Source organism: Propithecus coquereli, unplaced genomic scaffold, assembly GCF_000956105.1.
Source record: "Propithecus coquereli isolate 6110/MARCELLA unplaced genomic scaffold, Pcoq_1.0 Scaffold75, whole genome shotgun sequence".
Lineage (NCBI taxonomy): Eukaryota > Metazoa > Chordata > Mammalia > Primates > Indriidae > Propithecus > Propithecus coquereli.
The window spans coordinates 1,757,057-1,776,618 of NW_012153618.1; the positions used below are offsets into that span (position 1 = coordinate 1,757,057).

At 40.4% G+C, this 19,562-nt stretch overlaps 1 protein-coding gene across 1 annotated transcript; it reads right to left on the reverse strand.

The window, feature by feature from the left end:
• Positions 1-8,435: 8,435 nt before the first annotated feature.
• GIMAP2 (GTPase, IMAP family member 2) lies at positions 8,436-13,937 on the reverse strand. Its single transcript, XM_012662075.1, has 3 exons — positions 13,421-13,937; positions 12,465-12,500; positions 8,436-9,421 (listed from the first exon to the last, which is right to left on the reverse strand). Exons 2-3 carry the CDS (start codon positions 12,490-12,492, stop codon positions 8,436-8,438), a joined length of 1,014 nt encoding a protein of 337 aa, XP_012517529.1. The 5' UTR covers positions 12,493-12,500; positions 13,421-13,937.
• Between the last annotated feature and the right edge of the window lie 5,625 nt (positions 13,938-19,562).

Consider the following 19,562-nt stretch of genomic DNA (forward strand, 5'->3'; position numbering starts at 1 on the left):
GTGGGGGTGGGACCGGAGGGGCAGTGCTGCACAGGGGTGAAGAAATCTCTGAAGTTCCAGACACTCTGGTTTGAATCATAGCCCCACCAGGTGCTAGTTGTGTAACCTTGGGGAAGTTGCTTAATCTGAGTGTTAAACCTCCTCGGCAAAAAGGGGAATAATAACATAGGGTTTGGGCCAGGCACCGTGACTCATGCCTCTAATCCCAGCACTTTTCAAAGCCGAGGTGGATTACTTGAGCCCAGGAGTTTAAGGTTACAGTGAGTTGTGGTGGCACCACCGTACTCCAGCCTGGATGACAGAGCAAGATCTATCTCTAAAAAAAATAAAATGAAAGTAAGAAAATAGGGTTATTTCTCATAGGATTGTGAGAGTTAGATAAGATCTCTTTTCTTTTCTTCCCATCCTCTCTTTCCCTCCTTCTTCCTCTTCCCTCTCTCTCTCTTAAACCTACTGCCTAAAAAGAATACCCATGTTAACCCTCCATACTTACTCTATGAACATTCTACCTGGTAAATCATGTTCACTTTTGTCCATGATATGATACCCTCTGAATCCTCTTCTGTGGAGATCAGAGTCGGTTTATTATTCTCATTTTACATTCCAGGAACAGAGGGACAGGCTAGTCAAAGAATTTAACATCTCACAGCAGAGATCCAACTAAAATGCAAATCTCGGGGCTCTTGCTGTTTTATCTCAGGGTCGAGACAACACTGGGACTTCCCTCTGTTCAGTCCTGAGTAAGACCCATTCTCCTTACTGTCCTAAACTCAAGCCCCGGATGGCAAGTACTCAGTGCAGAGACATGGTCTTACCATAGACACTTTCTTCATCTCTTGCCATCTTCCGTCCTCCCATGCTTACCTGCAAGAGTCCCAGACACAATGTGTTCATTAATTTATTTATTCCTGAAATAGGCATAACCACTCATAGTTTGTCAGGCCAAGTCCGAAGAGCTGGTTGCAGCACAGTGAAAAGACGTGGTTTCTGTCTGCAAAAGTCTAAAAATCTAGGTGCGTGTCTTGGGGCAGGGGCAGGTGGTTACAGAGAAAACAAGTAAATTTTGTCAATTATAATAAATTGTGCAAATTCTCCTTTAGGGATAATATCAGAATTTTAGAGAATAACATCGGAAAGGCCAGCATCCTGACCTTGATTTGGAAAGATACTGAGAGAACATTTGGTGAGCTTGGATTTGACTTTTCAGGGACTCAAAATACAAAAAATAGAGAGTAGATTGGTTGTAACATTTACTCTACACCAATGGGTAAACTTTAGATATTAATTTTTTCTGGGGTAATTCTGTCAGTGGCATAAGCTATAGATATTAAAGTTTTTCTAGGGGACTCAGCAGCCAGGGAAGACTTAGGTAAACTCTGAGAACAAGAAAATTTGCTCAGTGATTTAGGGACCAGCCTTACAGTAGTTGGCCTAGGAAAAAATCAAGAAGAAAACCGGAGTTTTTCCTACGGAAATTGGAAAACAGACATACCTCCTGAGCAGATGTGGAGTGTCAGACTCCGCCCTCACAAGGCTGAATGTCTGTTTACTTGTCTAAGTATGACCTCTGTGCCGGAGAGGCTGGGACACCCCCTTCAATCCTGATTTGTGCCCCTCCCAATGTGAGGCTTTTCTAACCGAAGTGATTTCATGCTGAATTCTAACATTATTTAATACAATCAAACACTCTGTGATCCAGTTTGGCTGATCACACGAGCGCCTGAATGCAACTGTATGTCCCCCCTCAGCTACGTCTCCAGCCTCCTATCCAGCCAATCCTCTACCCACTCAGCTACTCCACAAACAGCAGATTTCAGGGCCTTTCTAGCCACTCTGTGCATGCGAGTGTCTTCCGCCCTGGCCACTCCAGGTACCTGTGTTCCCTCCCTGCGGCACCAGACACAGAGGAAGGGCCAGTGGAAGGGCAGAGAGAGAGGCTGGCTGAGTAACTTGTCTCTGGCAAAGGACCTTGAGAACAGGTTTGCCTTGTACTCGATCCAAAGCTGTTTCTGTTTCTGCAGGAACTCTCCTGCCACCGCCCCAAAGCCTTCAGTAACGTTCACTCCACAGGCCTTATGTGATTAATTATTTTATGTGTAGAAATCAACAGACTCCCACAGCAGACACCAGAGCAGAAATGAACAAGCAGCCGTAAGATTCAGAGCAAAGAGCAAGAATTTAACAGAAGCAAGAAATCCTTGTCAAAGATGAAAATGAGAGTGTGTTGCAGGGAATGTGTAGAATTCTGGGTAGGCCAGTGGAACTTTCCACACAGTTTGCAATGGGGTTGAAATGATTTAAAATAATATTTTTAGAGGGAAGTAAGCTCCAGCTGAAATCTGAGGTGACAAGTGACTCTTAATTATTGATGAATATAAGCACATAGAATCCTATATTCTTAATACTTTGAGACCTCAAAATTTATCTAGGTCTTTGCCTCCAAACTTGCTGTTTTTCAGAATTACTTAAGTGTTCTTTAAAAATTTATATTTTTCAGATCCATCCTCAGAGATTCTGATTAATGAATCAGATGGTTCTAATGTAAGCAGTTGACAACCCAGAGTTTGGGAATCTGTTAATTTTCCAAACCCCTTTGTTGTACAGATGAGGAATCTGCGGTGTCCCTGTAGCTGTGGGTGGAGAGGCTCCAATTAGGGAGCAGGTGTTTAAGGGACCATGCACAGAAAGGGGTTGAAGATGAACTTCCTAACCCCAGATGTCTCCTGAGGGCCCCTGTCGCAGACAGTGAGGACAGGAGAGAGTTCAGTTGTATCCAACTTGTCAGACTGTAACTCACCCCAAGATTCGATTGCTTATGGGGCCACAGAAGTATCTTTTGCCTTTGCTGAATATGCAGCTTGGGGAATGTTTAATGCCTTTTAAACTGTGTTTTGTTCCTGGAAGTGGCTCCAGCAAACTCTTCTCTTACCATGTTGAGGGAGTGGGGAAGGAGACAGGTTCTACTCCCCAACAAAGAATGTGCACGCTCCAGGGCTGGAGAAGATGCTCCTAAAACTTCCTCTGAACCTGATCTATTTGAAACTCAGAACACCCTTAAACCCCTGGAAGCATGATCTTGACTGTTCCAGATCTGCACTCCCGCATGGTGCCTGGTAGAATGCAGGTGCTCAGGCAAACGCTCTCCAGGAACCACGTTCTTTCTGGTTCCCAGAGCACCCCCCTCCCCTGCCAGCTCCCGGGCTCGGGCTCACCTTTCCTGGTGATGGGCTCTGAAGTTGGCTGCGAGAAGCCTGGACCTGCTGTTTTGCCTTTGGTTGTCAGTGCCGTAGGCTCTTGCCTGCCAGCCCTCAGAGGAAGTCACTCAGACTTCAGAACTCAGGAAGCTCAGGGTGGGCCCAATGCTGATGACTTAAAGAGACAGAAACATTTCCCATCAAATTGAGGGTTGGCAATGTTGCTCCTACAGAATCTACCTCCTGCTGTGACAAGCTGTGTGTATATATCCAGCAGGGCCAGTGATACCAAATATCTTGCCATATTCTAAGAAGGGAAGGGCATTGCAGGCCATGAGGCCTGACTTGACTTCTAGATTGGGTTACCGAGCTAATCTTCAGTTGCCTTTGCTCTTTAGGGGCTTTTCCCCTTTATAAAATAGGCCCAAAGAGTCTCTTGTCCCAGAATAAAGAACATGATAACTATTCTCATCAACTGTCCATTGATTAGACTTCCATGTGGCCAGTGCAATCCCAGGATCCAGTCTGCTGGACAAATATGGAAGTCAAGTCCCACCATTCTCTGAGAAAGGAAGGCTTTGGCAGCTATTGAAGGACTTGAGCCTGGCTGGTATGTTAAGGATGAACCTCTTTGCCCTGTCTTTCAGTTAGCCTGATTAGGAGGCTTAGTCTAGTCATCTGTGCTGGTATCACCAATTCTAGCTATTCTGTCTTCTCTTAAGAGCATCGTGAGGTCAGCAAAAGAGCCAATTGTTAGACAATGGGAAGGCTGCAGAGGGCCTGCTCCATACCTGATTAGGTCATTAGCTAGCTATGGGACCTCTCCTAACTCACTTAAACTTCCTGGAGTTGACTGTACTTCTATGTGGGGAGGGGGATAGCCTGAGTCTTGGCTTACTGCCTGGGATCTGCTTTTTTACCTCTTTCATGCCATTCCATTTTTTTTCTGGTAGGGGAGAGACCCAACTTTCACTGTTTCCTACCTTTCATACATGTTCTTCAGAAAAATCTCTATTCAGATAATTTGCCCATTTTTTAGTCAGATTACTTGGGTTTTTGTTTGCTTGTGTTTTTTTTTTTTTTTTTGGTGTTTGTTTTTTTTTTTGGCTATTGAGTTGTGTGAGTTCCTTATATATTTTGGATATTAACCCCTTATGAGACATATGGTTTGCAAATGTTTTCTCCCAATATTTATGTTTCCTGTTCATTTTATTGATTGTTTCCTTTGCTGTGCAAAATCTTTTTAGTTTGATGTAGTCCCATTGTTTATTTTTGCTTTCATTGCCCGATCTTTTGGTATCATATCCAAAAAATCATTTCCAGGACCAATGTCAAGGAGTTTTTCCCCTATGTCTTCTTCTAAGAGTTTTATGGTTTTAGATCTTACATTTAAGTTTTTAATTCATTATGACTCTATTTTTGTGTATGGTGTAAGATAAGGGTCCAATTTCATTCTTTTGCATGTGGATATCCAGTTTTCCCAACACTATTTATTGAAGAGACTATCCTTTTACCATTGTGTATTCCTGGTGCCCAGGTCAAAATTTAGTTGATCATATCTGTGTGGGTGTATTTCTGGGCTCTCTGTTCTGTTCCATTGGTCTATATGTCTGTTTTTATGTTAGTACCATACTGTTTTGATTACTATAGTTTTGTAATATAATGTGATACCTCCAACTTTGTTCTTCCCAAATATTGCTTTGGCTATTCAGTCTTTTGTAGTTACATAAAACTTTATAATTACTTCTTTTATTTCTCTGAAAAATGCCAATGAAATTTTGAAGTGGATTGTGTTGAATCTGTGTATTGCTTTGGTTAGTATGGACATTTTAGAAATATTAATTCTTCCAACCCATGAACATGCATATCCTTTCATTTATTTGTGTCTTCTTCAATATCTTTTGTCAATGTTTTATATTATAGTTTTCAGTGTACAGATCTTTCACCTCCTTGTTTAGATTTATTCATAATTTATTCTTTGTGATGCTATCATAAATGGGATTATTTCTTGATTTCCATTTTGGATAGATTGTTATTGTTGTAAAGAAATGCAATTGATTTCTGTATGTTGATTTTGTATCCTGTAGCTTTACTGAACAATTTTTTTTTATTTCTAACAGCTATTCTTTTGTGGAGTCTTTAGGGTTTTCTACATGTAAGATCATGTCATCTGCAAACAGGGATAATTTTACTTCTTTTATGATTTGGTGGTCTTTTATTTCTTTTTCTTGTATGATTGCTTTTGTTAGAATTTCCAGTACTATGTTGAATAGAAGTGGTGAGAATGAGCATCCTTGCCTTGTTCCTGTTCTTAGAGGAAAAGCTTTCAGTGTTTTCCCTTTGATTATGATATTGGCTGTGGGCTTTTAATAACGGCCTTTACCGTGTTGGGGAAATTTTCTTCTATACCTATTTTGTTGAGAGTTTTTATTATGAAAGGATGTTGAACTTTGTTAAATGTTTTCTCTGCACCTATTGAGATAATCATATGTTTCTAATTTTTCATTTTTTTAGTGTGATGTATTATATCAATTGATTTTCATTCAGTAAATCAACCTTGCATTTCAGGGATAAATCCCACTTGGTCATAGTGTATAATCTTTTGATGTGTTGTTGAATTTGGTTTGCTAGTATTTTATTGAGAATTTTTGCATCCATGTTCATCAGAGATATTGGCTTGTAGTTTTCTTTTCTTATTGTGTCTGTGGCTTTGGTATCAGGGTGATGTTGGTCTCATAAAATGAATTTGGAAGTATTATCTCTAATTATACTTTTTGGAAGAGTTTAAGAATGATTGGAATTAATTATTATTTGAATGTTTGGTAAAATTGAACCTTGAGTCTTCTGGTCTTGGACTTTTCCTTGTTGGGAGGTTTTTGATTGCTGCTTCAGTCTCCTTATTTCTTATTGGTATGTTCAGACTTTCTGTTTCTTCTTGATTCAGTCTTGGTAGGTTGTCTGTTTTTAGGAATTTATCCCTTTCTAGGTTATCCAATTTGTTGACATATAATTATTTGTAATAGTCCCTTACAGTCCTTTTAATTTCTGAGGCATCTGTTGTAATATCTCCTCTTTAATTTCTAATTTTATTTATTCTTTTCTCAGTATAGCTAAGGGTTTGCTGGCTTTGTTTATTTTTTTTGAAAAACTCTTACTTTTGTAGTATTTTTCCCTATAGTTTGTCTATTCTCTCTTTGACTTAGTTCCGATCTTTATTATTTATTTATTTCTGCTACCTTGGGATTTAATTTGTTCTTTCTCTAATAATTTAAGGTGTAAGATGAGGTTGTTTATTTGTGATATATCTTCTTTTTTTAATGTAGGCATTTGTTGCTATAAACTTCCCTTTTACTATTCCTTGTTATGTATCCCATACTTTTGGTAAGTTGCATTTTTGTTTTTATTCACCTCATGATATTTTTACAGTTCCTTTTTTGATTTCTTCTTTGACCGAGTGGCTGTTCAAGAGTATGTTATTTATTTTTAAGTATGTGTGAATTTTCCTGTTTTCTTGCTGTTTGATTTCTAGTTTCATTCCGTTGTGGTTAGACAAGATACTTGGAATGACTTTAATCTTTTAAATTTGTTAAGATTTGTCTTGTGACCTAAAATATGACCTATTCTGAAGAATGTTCCATGTGTGCTTGAGAAGAATGTGTACCTTTTTACTGTTTGGTAAAAAGTTCTGTATATGTCTATTAGATCCATTTGATCTTTAGTGTAGTTCAAGTGCACTCTTTCTTTATTGATTTTATGTTTGGATGCTTTATCCATTATTGAAAGTAAGGTTTTGAAGTCTCCCACTATTATTGTATTGCTGTCAATTTCTCCTTTCCAGTCTGTCAATATTTGCTTTATATACTTAGCTGCTCTGATGTTGGGTGCATTCATATTTACTATTTTTTATATGTTCCTGTTAAATCGACCCTTTTACCATTATGAAACACCATTTTTTTTCTCTAAAGACTGTTTTGTCTGGTATAACTACATACTCCTATTTTCTCTTGGTTACAATTTGCATAAAATATCTTTGTCATCCCTTTACTTTCAGCCTATGTATGTCCTTAAATATAAAGTGAGTTTTTTTGTAGACAACATACAGTTGGATCTTAATTTTTTAATCCATTTAAAAACTCTGTATTTTTATAGGGTATTTTAGTCCATTTACTTTTAAAGTAATTATTGATAAGGAAGGATTTAGTATTGTCATTTTTTTAAACTATTTTCTCTTTGTCTTATAGTTCTTTTGTCCCTCTTTTCTCTGTTTCTGTCTTCTTCTTTGTTTCATTTTTTAATTCACGTCAAGTGTTCCCCTGATCTGAGATGTCATCAGTCTCATGCGAAGGTCCTGACTGATACAGAAGCCTCAGAATCAGCTCTCCAATTGTACTGACAACCCAGGGCCGAGGTTCTGCAGCTCAGGATTAATCTCGATATCTGTCTATTCATCATCCCTGCCTTCCGTACTTACTTATAGCTCATGGGTCTCCAGTTTTAGCTCCTCATTCTTTTTTATATATATTGTTTGCCTCACCCTTGGAATTTTCCTTATTTTCTGGTGAGCTCATCAATCATAAAAATTCTGTTTCTTTTAATAAATTAGACTCTATTTGCATTTAGCAGGATAATATTTCAGAATCTGGTTCACCATCTTGCTTGATGTGTACATTTCAATGCTAAATTTGAGGGGTGCCAGGGCTAAAATCTAGCCAAGCCCCTTTCAATGTTAAGCAAATTTGATATACATAAAACAGACTATTGATGTGTGAGTGTGTCTGTCTGTTCTAGTTGCTAGGCATGAATTGGTTTTGTTACAGAGTAAATGAGCCATGTGTCCACTGTCCACTTACCATCTTCTGAGGACAAAATCATGAAGAGAATTAAAGATACGTAATTCTAGAAACTTTAGAGTTTACGTACTATTTTATTGCTATTTTTATCATATTCAGTAGTAATATCAGTATTATAAAGAAGAAAAAGTGTTTTCAGGAACATAAAACTGGCTTTAGAGATTTGCAAAGGAGAGAAATTTTATGTTTATAGTTATCAAAAGGTTTTAGTATTGTATTTCAAAGCAAATGGTAACTTTTAAAATAATGTGGTTCATTAATAAATGGTATAATATGTTAAGATTTAAATATTTCACAGAATCTCAAATATGACATCAGGCACCACATTTTACAGGGAAGACACTGTTATTCACCACTAAATGACAGCAAATAAATAATTACTGATCTGTGACTATAATCTAGAAGATCTGCATTCTTGCACAATGGTCCTTCTCAAAATTATTATTAACTTTTTGGGTATAATACACAGTAAACTACAAAATAAATTGCACATGCTGAAGAGTAAGGAGTAAAACAAATTGCACATGCTGTATAATATACAAAATAACAGAATTAGAAATTTGACATACAATTGAATACAAAATAAAATACACAGTTGTGTTTTGATTAGGGCCCTTCGTAGGCAATTTGCTTTGGCCACGGTTGTGCGACATCTCTGAATTTCCATGTACTCTATAAGATTCCCTCTGAAATCCTTTAATTTTTCCTCTGACCTGACAGATCCACATTTTGACCCTTGTGCGAGGCTGTACAGCCCATTGGTATAGTGGCCGCCCCTCTTCTCCATCATCAAGCCCTTAATTAAGTCCATCAGCTCCTTCACTTGGTCATCCTGATCACTCCCCTTAGCTCGGTTATTAAAGGCACAGACTCGCCCCCTACATGCTGCCACCAGCTTGTTGAGGGCTTTGTTGTCTGAGTCACGGATGTAATCCATCAAGGAGCCACCATCGAGGTCTTCCTTGTGGGTAAAGAGGACAATTGTGTGTCTCATGGCATCCCCTCCAAAGATCTCCTGCATCCTCTGCACAGCCTGCTGGTCCTGGGTAGTGTATCGGCCCAGCTGGGTCACGAGCAGCAGCACATGGGGGCCTGGGGCAGAGAGTAAGTAGCACCTCTGCACCTCTTTATACAGAGCTTCAGAGTGGTCCTTCTCATAAAACATACCTGGTGTGTCAATAACGACCATCTCTCTCTCTTCCCAGCTTCCCCAACCTTCACTGCAAGTCTTAGTCAAGGTCTGGGCACTCAGTCTCGACTCAAATGCTTGTTTCCCGAGGACGCTGTTCCCTGTAGCACTTTTGCCGGTTCCTGTTTTGCCCACTAGAATGATTCTCAGCTCTGATCCACTTACATGTTGCCTGTTTGTATGTGGTCCTGTTAGGAACAAGTTTACTGTGTTATTACTATACTGATCATGACAATGGGATATTTTCAATGACAAGGAGGTATCCCTCATTATGGGAAAAGATACTCTCACAATCTATTGTATTTATGAAATAAAAGCTAACTCCATTATCAAATAAAATATATTAATTACAGTTTTTAAAACATCTCGGTTTCTCTAGGACTGCAGGGTATTGCTATATTGGTCCCTGAAAGAACATACTTAGAGGATAAGATGGATTTGGAAACATATCTCATCATGCAATGCTTGCCTGAATCACTCAGTTGTGGCCCTTTCAAAGACAAATTTTCTGGAGATCAGAGATGTGTAGCAAAGACTGTGGGTTCCATCTCACAGTGGGCCAATTAACCTGGCTCTGTTCCATGGCCAGAGATGGCTCCTCTGACCTTAGCTGGACAGAATACAGTCATGACCACCAGGGAAATGGCTGGACCAGAGAAATAACAGAATGAGAAGTGTGAATTATTTTTACTAATAAAGAAACAGCTGATAGTTTATAAAGGATATCGTAATTTTGCTTAGAAAGAATAGCACAATTTTATATAAATTAGGCACAGAATATGGTAAACTCCCTTCTCTCCTTCCCTGTATTCCTTCAACGTGTGTAAGGTTCTGGGGAGAGAAATGAATGGGGACAGAGGTATAAAGAAGCTTGAGGCTTTGAGCAAAAATTGTGTCTCAGAGACATGAAAGGGGAAGGCATGGGAGCCAATGTCTCTAATAACAACTCCAGGGCTTAGCCTCCAGATTCTCTGCAAGGAGAGTTACAAGAGTCACTGCTTAGGGAAGCCTGAAACGTAACTTCCTATCACGTACTTATAGTTCTCCCAGTGTAGATATCATGCCTCCATCATGGGAAATTTTCAACCACAAGCAAAGTTTCTAACAATGTTGTAGACATTTTACTCTTATTAAATTACCAGAGAGTCATATATGGAAAGTTTAACCAAAGATTAAATTCTCATGCAGAGAGGAAGGGAAAGTGTTTGTTAATCTTTTACCCATTGGTTCCTTTCTTTGTACCTTATTTTATCCTATTTTGCGCATAAACCTGCAACTTGCTCAAGAACATAAAACTATTAAAATTTACAAATTTCATAAATAGAAAAGTTGGCATTCTAACTTGTTATATGCCTGAAGCATTAGTGCTTTGTCATGTTGCTCTGCCAACCCTTGTTGCATGTATGTAAGTATTTTCTCTCCTAATCAAATTTACTGCAATTTGTGGACATCTTATCATATTTTTCCAGTGCAGTTATTGCCTCACAATAGACATATAATAGAAATTTTGCTTAAAAGGAAATAGGCACTAGGCATTTTTACATTCTGAAAACAGAAGCCAAAGAGTTCCTGATCTACCCCTCCAAGGCTTGCTTAGAGGTGGCCAAACTGCATTTTTGACCTTCGTCTAACGTACAACGAGTAAATGACGGAATCACTGAAGAGAACTGGTGGGAGTCCCTAGTTGCTGGCCCCACAGGGAGCACTGTGTCCTTCTCTCCCACGGGGAGGGCACGGGGAAGAGAGCTCTCTCTGGTGCCAGCCAAGTGGGGGGAGTCTCTGAAATGACCACTCATGAATATTGTACATGCCTCAAGAAACTGAGAGACAGACATCTCACTTCCCAGATGAATGTTTGCTGAACTACAGAAACTTGTAAATCTACCCAAGTGTAGCAAAGTGAAGAGAATTCTAGAGCAAATTTTTGAAAGAAATAAGCAGATATTACCTGGAGTTTGAGGACATGTATGAACATGGACACACATGTCCATTTCCTCTCTGGAGAATTCCAGATTTGGAAGGTTGGCTAGAGCCACCTAGGAGACCAAGGCAAGCAATAATGGCCTAAGGGGCTTCCCATGGACAGAATGAATCCTACAGAAAATAACTAGGCACAGCCGTCTTGATGGGAGCCTGCCCACCAAGGGAGTGTGAGGGTAGGAAGATATGAGGGCTACTGCCGAGGGAAGGAGCTGCGGTCTAGTCAAAGCAGTCACCAGAGAGTGTGCGGCTGTGTCAGGGGAGTGTGTAGAGCGTCAGTACTTGATGGCAGTGAGGACCAGCACAGAGACAGCAGCAGGGACAATGGGACCCAAGAGCTTTGGCCTCTTTCTCCAATTGCCCCTCCCCCTGCCTGACTGGGAGGGAGGGACGAATAGGAGGGCTGAGGAGGCAGAGCTGGAAGTGACAGGAGGACCTCTGGAAGGTTCCAGCACTCAGTCTGAGGCTGAACTGGAGGAAGGGGAAGCCAGCATAGAATGTTAAATTTGACAGTAGACTGGACTGAACATTTCAACACCTGACATACGTGTCATAGTTATTTTAATAAGACTGTTCTTATGGTCCATGCTCATCAGAAAGGAATCTGCCTAAGATGGAGATAAGAAGTCAAGATTGCATAATTAGAAGCTGTGTTGGGAGGGAAGAAAGTTGCTTATCATTTGGATCTCATAGAGTTCAGCTTATTCAACAAACAAGTTCCAGGCACAATGAAGCCAGAGATCCCCCTATTCTCACAGACAGGGGTTGTGAGTGAACTTGGAGGGGAGGGAGATCTGGGCTCTTCTTGGTGTGAGAGACTGAAGACAGCTGGTGAGGGGCAAGGAACAAGGAGGGGGCAGGAAAGGAGAGGACAAGACGCAGAGAGAGAAATCTGGCACACACAGATGGAAGCAGGGACAGGGGAGGGGAGGGGAGGGGAGGGATGAGAGACGGGAGGGGATGGGGAAGAGAGAGAGAGAGAGAACCTGCTGAAAGGAGAGAGAGGGAAGAGAAGAGTGAATGGCAGGAGAAGGAATATTCTAGGCAGATCTAAAAGATCCCTGTATAAGGGAGAAGTTTGGATGTGTATTTTGGTTCCTGGTAGAATATTTTAGCAGTTTTGAGCTGGTGATGGTGGTAGTGGTGGGAGTTAGAATAAGATCCCTTGTCCCCCCACCCACCTTTGTAAAATTTTGCCCAGACATCATCAGAAAGAGCCAACCACACAGACACAGGAGGTTCCTTTCTCACCGGAACATCTGCTTTCATTTTGCTCCATTGGTGTTCCTGAGGGACAGAGAGACAGGGAACTTTATTTTTCTGTTCTAAATCACAAAAGGCCCTTACATTTCTAGACAACCATGTTTCCTTTGCCTGCTCGTAATGGACAAGGTGGGTGGGAAGAGAACTACTTACTCTTCCTGTCTTACAGGGATATTGAGTCACCTGCCCAAGCCTCCCAGAGAGCTGAGGAGCGGACTTCATCTATAAATCCCATGCCTGGCTCTCTTGTGGCTTTTTCCTCTCACAAATCCTCTCAGTCCCCGTCTTTGGCTTTCCCCGGCCACACACCCTTCACTTTTCTCGGAGTCTGTTCTTGGGCGTCCCCTCCCCGCATGGGAGGCTCAGTCCTCTCCTTTTCTCCTCCCACTTCCTCCTTCCTCTTCTCTGCCCCCCCAACCCCCTCCCTTCATGTTGAGTCTTTGCTGAGACACTCAATGAATTAAGAGCATGACTCCTGGAAAGTAGACAGTCTTTAAACCAGACACACACTTCATTTGATCCATCAATTACTTGAATTTTCCTCATTCCCGGCAGTCACTGATGATGGAGCCCTTGCAATCTAGTAACTTCTCACATGCAGCGAAAAGCATCGGCTTATTTTCATCAGATAGTTTCTCTTGCTTAAATCTGGCAGGCACAGACCAAGCCTACTAGCACACCAAACTTGTAACCACATGTTAATGCCTGAACTCTTCCTAGTTAGCCCTTTTCATTGGCTTAATGCTAAGGAAACTCTTTGCCTGTAATGTTTAAAACGAATTATATGTAGTTATCCTGTAACCTGGCTTCATTTAAGCTAAAGGAAGTCACTCTGAATTGTTTCCCTTAAAACAGGGCAAATTTGTTCTAAAAAAAGTTAAAAACGTATGCATGGCCTGGGACCCAGAAACCAAGATCAGAACTTTTTGTAAATATAAGCTTACCTGATTTGCTGTCAAGGGAAACAGATGGCTGTCCGTTCAAACCTGTTACTCTCCAGCTCAGCTCGAAGAGAAAAACAAACGGAAACAGAAACTCCCCACGGTCTTCTTCTTTTTATCTCTGCTGAGCTTCTCAGCTGCAAAAGAACCCCACCAAGTGCCTGCGTTTGGAAGTCTCTTTTCTGTCAATGTACAAAATAAACGGTTCATATGTGAAAGTTAATCAGCAGTTATTTGCTACCATATGGACCAATCTTCTTTTTAAAAGTGAAAAAAGAGTGTGTGAATGATTTCATCTGGACAGGAAAGAAAGACAACGATGCCAGGGGAGTAGTAGATTTGGTTCCTTCCCATGCCGGCTGTGTCCCAACAGTTCGAAGTTTGCCTAAATGCAAAAGTCCCTCTGAGAAGGGCTTAGACCTCATCCACGCTGGCGGCAGGGACTGTTCTAAAGGCAGGTGCTGCTGGGGGAGAGGGGAAAGCTCGGGAGTGGGGGGCACCTCTGCCAGGCACTGTCCAGGGGAGAAGGACGCAGGAAAGGAAGCCCGAGGACAGCTGGCGTTGTCTGAGTGGCCGTGAGCAGCAGTCGTTAGCCATCCAGACATTTAGCTGTAAATTGCCCATGGCCTCTGGGCATCCAGGCTGCTTTTTCCTGTCCAGCTCTGTAATTTCAGGGAACGTACCCCTGGGGAGAAATCACCTAGGAAATGTCTACAATAATAACCTGTAGGTTTCTATTCAGGAAGAAAAACTCAAACAGTTAAAGCTGAAATTATACAAATATTTTTTTTCTTATATGTAAGACAACCACCACATCAGGGAAAGAGACAAAATGGGATTTACATTGTCTTTAAATACCCCAGATTAGTAGTGACACATATTGCTGTCTTTCCCAGTCTCTTGATCAGGAACAATCACGTAGCCCTAAAATCTCTATAAGGGAGGCTGGGAAATGCAGTGGAGCCCCTGGCACGTGGGTGAACACTAGCACCTTTACAACACACTGCTACTGCTTTGTTTTGTATTCTTGCAGGTCCTTTACCATATAATCTCTTAAATGTGCTTACAGAACAATACAACATGGGCACCTCCTGCTTAATATCAGTTCATCTATTCCTAAAAATAAAACATTGTGGGCCGGGCGCGGTGGCTCACGCCTGTAATCCTAGCACTCTGGGATGCCGAGGTGGGTGGATCGCTCAAGGTTAGGAGTTCGAGACCAGCCTGAGCAAGAGCAAGACCCCCGTCTCTACTAAAAAATAGAAAGAAATTATCTGGACAACTAAAAATATATATATAGAAAAAATTAGCCGGGTATGGTGGCGTGTGCCTGTAGTCCCAGCTACTCGGGAGGCTGAGGCAGTAGAATCGCTTGAGCCCAGGAGTGTGAGGTTGCTGTGAGCTAGGCTGACGCCACGGCACTCATTCTAGCCAGGGCAACAGAATGAGACTCTGTCTCAAAAAAAAAAAAAAAAAACATTGTGTTTAAAAACACTAACTGAGACCCATTTCCTATTGATTTATATGGAAAACAAATATAATGCAACATATATCAATCCCAAAGCCCATCAATTTTCTAAATCATATATAAAATTCAGTAAGCACCTATATGTAAGAAAAACTGTCACCTTAAACTACAAAAGCTTAAAATAGTGCATTTCTGAATACCAAAAAAGGAAAGCTATTGGATAATGTAACAGGAATCCAGGCAGTCTACTCGGAGAATTCGCTGGATTAGCACCATGACTTACGCTCATTCATCCCTCTGCTTGTCCATTTTCAGTGCTGGCTGTGTTTGCATTTTGGTAGAAAGATGGATTTATAGTTCCATGAATAACACTCAGGTACAACGATGTCTAGAGAAAGAATTATGATCTTCCTTTTCTGTGACTCCCTTTTTAGGAGAAAGTAAACTTTTTTTTTACAGAAAAACATAAAATGATATATATGTGTATATCTAATAACAGAGCTGCAAAATACGTAAAGCAAAAATTGTTAGAACTAGAGAAAGAAACAGATGAACAAATAATTGGAGATTTTAATACTAGTGATTGCAATTAATTAGTTTATTTTAAAATCAGTGTATACACACTTTAGTCCCATTTCATTAAAGGCTTTTATCTGAGGTGTAAATTTGTAAAAAATTTTTAATGTTGATTGAGATATTTCCATGATTTTCTCTATTGACCTACTAATATTGTAAATTACATTAATAAGTTTCCTAATATAGGTGATAGGTACGTGTGTTTATGTAAAAAATTGGGTTCCAAGGAATGCAGACTGTGGAGAGGAAGATCAAATGCAGATGAAGGAGGCTGGTTCAGGGGTGCTCTCAGGATAAACACTTGCGGGAAGGGAAGAACACAGGATCAGGCAGGGAGAAGTTAGAGCGAGACGTAGTGACAATGAATGTCGACTCCACCGGGAGCTCTAAGGTTTGGATGGACCTTCAGAGTAAAGGTGAGGGGCTGGACTTCACGATTCCACCCAGCAGTTGCAAGCTGCCCCTGGGAAAGACACTTGACCTTCTGTAAGGCATCTGTCTTCAGCAGAAGCCAATTTCTGGACAGGGCAGACAGCTGGGCGTACTCCCCACAGCTGGAGGAATCGTTTTGTTTTTACGCTGTTCCTCTAGGTTTGGAGACTAAAATATTACTTCTCCTGCTTCATCCTTTGGGCCATCTGAAGAGAAGTCCTAGCATTGTTTTTAAAGCTCTCCCTGATGAAATTATTGCTTGGCCAAGTCTCTCTACTTCTGTCTCTTCTGAACACTGACCCATGAACATACAATGCCTGCATTCCGTGCTGCTGCAAGTGATGCGACCACAGCCTTAAGTGAGGGTCTGACAGATGCTGGGAGGAGGTGAGGATGGGAAGGGCCGTGGCTGAGCGTTGAGCGTGTTTTATGGTAAACTACGGAATTTACAATAATTCATTTTATTCTCCATGTCAAGGCAATTCTGGGAAACGGGTCGAGCCCTTGCAGTCATATTGAGACGTATTTGACAATCACTCTGTGGTTTCTTGTAAAGGGTTTATTTAGAAAGCAGTACTGTTTAAGAGAACATTCTGTGATGATGGAAATGTTCACTACTAGCCATATATGGCTGTCAGGCACTTGCAGTGTGGCTAGTGTGTTGGAGAAGCTGAATTTTACATTTTTTTCTTTGTTCGTCCCCTCCCCGCTTCTGCCTGCATAGCCCCAGCCCCGGGACAAGACCTGACTGAGGATGCATTTTACATTTTAATTTTAATTCATATAATTAAATGGCCACATGTGGCTAGTGGTTACCATTTTGGACAGTGCAGTTATAGAGTATATCATTTTTAATAAGATAATACAAAACATCGTGTTTAAGAAAAAGAGTGCACAAAGATATAATGAGAAATTGCAAAGCAAAAAAAAAAAAAAGGAACAAATGGATTTAACGCCCTCAAATTTCAAAACATGGAATGGGGAGGCTTGTTAGTATGAGTTTAAAATTTATGGTGTCTTCTTTTAGGCGTGTTTAGCTTCTCACCCTGCTAGGCAGTTTTCAACTCATCATTATATTTTGGAATAGCTAAGAGTTCAGAGGATGTTTAACCTCAGGGTAGCCCTCACTATTTGAACTCCTACAATTTGAATGTTGGCTATAAACAACTTGCAAACAATTTCACCCAAAATTCAGTATTTGAATCGAAACTCCACGGAAGCAAGCCTGGCTGTGCACACCAGCAGACACTGACGTCAGCTGTAAGTCTGGGGAGAGGGAAGCCGAGTGCACTGCGGTTTCTCTCAGCTGCTTCCCGACAGGATCTTGTCTCCCGCCCATATTGTCTGAGTTTATTTTTAATTGTGGCAATTGTCTTTTCCACATTATTAAGTGAAAATTTCTCCTATGAGACAGGAACAATTTATGGCTGACTCCCAGAGTTTCATGGAAATGATAGGTGCAAGGCGAAACACCACCACCAACAAAAACGAAGAACCCTACTTCGATCTTTTAAAAGAGTCTTGATTTAGTAATATGTACTTTGAAAAATATGAAGGACCGTTAGCCTTACGTAGCAAAGAATTTACTGCCAAAGAATTCATTCTAACTGATGATCAGAGTTGTTAGGAGTCAATCTCAGAAAATAATCTTAATGATTAAGTGACTAAATTTTTAAATTCAAAAAGTTTTAAAGAAAGTTTAAATCATACAAAAAACATCAGTCGAAGCATTCTACTGAAATATGCGCTTACGAGCACAGTGTCACATTACAAAGAGGTATGTGCTTGCAAGCAAAGGGAACACCAAGAGATGACCAATTTGAGCTTTTCCCATTACACTGCTTTGTCTATGAGTTTAAATGATGGGTCATAAACATTTCCTTCTGGAGGGGCAAGTGCAGTGACAATAAAGTTTCTTGGAACTGGACGTGGGTAAACCTCAGGCATGGATGCTTCTACCCTCCTCCAGCCAGTCAGTCCCGCACACTTCGCCCCCACTGAACAGCCATCATGAGGACTCTGATCTTCCTCCTCTCTCCTCCAAATCTCTTTTAGGCAACTCTGATAGGGAAATAAACATGTTTTAAATGATCTTTTTAAAAAATTTGTGAGTGAAATTCTAATTCTTCATTTGTATGAATCTATTTTTATATTTAACCCATTTTTCTGCATGCTTATAGAAGTGTGGTAAAAGGGATTATTTGTATTCATATCATTGCTTACTGTAGACAAATTTACAAGTTTGTTGTTAAATAAACTGATGAATAAAAATGCTGATCAATTAGCTGGTTGGCATTGAATGGCCTTACATTTTGTAGAAATCCTTGGTGATTGTTACTGTAGTTGCTTAGGAATGTTTTAGGCAATTGTTGGGGGTTGTGAATGGGCTAAAAATATATTGCTGCTTTTTCCCTTTAAATGGTGAAATATAGATTCCCTCAATCTGGAATTTTGCTATGTAAATTTTTTTTTTCTTTTGGATGTATTACATTCAGAACAAGGGATGCCTCTAGTGTAAGATATAGTGAGGTGGAAATTCGGAAGGTTCCGCAGGCCATGAAGGAAAGAGGCAGTGGGTGACCATCTCTGAGCATCTGAGGGCCCCTGGCTCCCACACAACCTGCTTTCTTGGCTTATAAGTCAAACAGTGAATGAAGCTGACAATAGCGCTTTTACATTTCTCTGACTTTACAATACTATGGTAAACTTCGGGAGTATAAAACCACCAGGAGAAGAGTGCTGTCACCTTGGTGAAGGAGTGGAGAAGTCATCTGGGACAGCCTCAACAGGTGCAACATGGAGAAGAACCTAGGAACACAGTTGACAACCAGAGGCTCTGCCTGTGGCCCCTGTCTATCTGTCCCCCCCTTCTAGAGCCATTTGAGCCACTCCAAACTGAGTGGCTCAGGTGCATGGAGCAGAGGCAAGTTGTACCCTTTGTGCTCTGCTCAAATTATTTTTTCTTTTTATTTCAAAATATTAAGGGGGTACAAATGTTTTTGTTACGTAGCTTGAGTCAGGGCTGTAAGTGTGCCCATCACCCAAATTGTGTTCGTTGTACACTTTAGGTAGATTTTCACCCCTCCCAACCCCCCCATTTGATTTCCACTGAGATTTACTTCCCTCTGTGCACACGTGTGCTCATCGGTTAGTTCCAATTTAGGAGTGAGTACATGTGGTGTTTCTTTTTCCATTCTTTAGATACTTCACTTAGGATTCTGCCCAAATTCTTGACACATAAAAACATGTTGTTTTATGCTACTGAGTTTTGGAGTAGTTTTTAATGCATCAATAGATAATGAGATCTCCTGAATAGATTTCGAGAAGGAGAATTTCTAGACAATTGGTACAAACACTTGTAATTTTGATAGACATTACTGAATTGCCTACTATAAAAATTTTAACCAAATTAATTTCACCAGTATTTTATTAGTTTCCCCGTATCTTTGCTCATAATTTTATCTTTGCCAAACTTACAGGTGAAAAACTATGTTAGTGTGGTTTCCATATACATTACTCAGTATGAATATGGTTGAGTCATTTTCCGTATGTGAAAGAACTATGTCTATTCCTTTATTGATATCCATCTTATATATTTATTGCCTGTGTTTCAATTCGGGTGTTAATCATTTTGATATTGATTTGTAGAAATTCTTTATGAGGCCAAAA

Excerpts from the sequence above, each read along its gene's own strand:
- GIMAP2 (XM_012662075.1), bottom strand. The coding sequence starts at position 12,492 with ATGGAGCAAAATGAAAGCAGATGTTCCG. Across the intron at positions 9,422-12,464 it reads AAATGAAAGCAGATGTTCCG|GACCACATACAAACAGGCAA; the intron begins GTGAGAAAGGAA and ends TGTTCCTAACAG.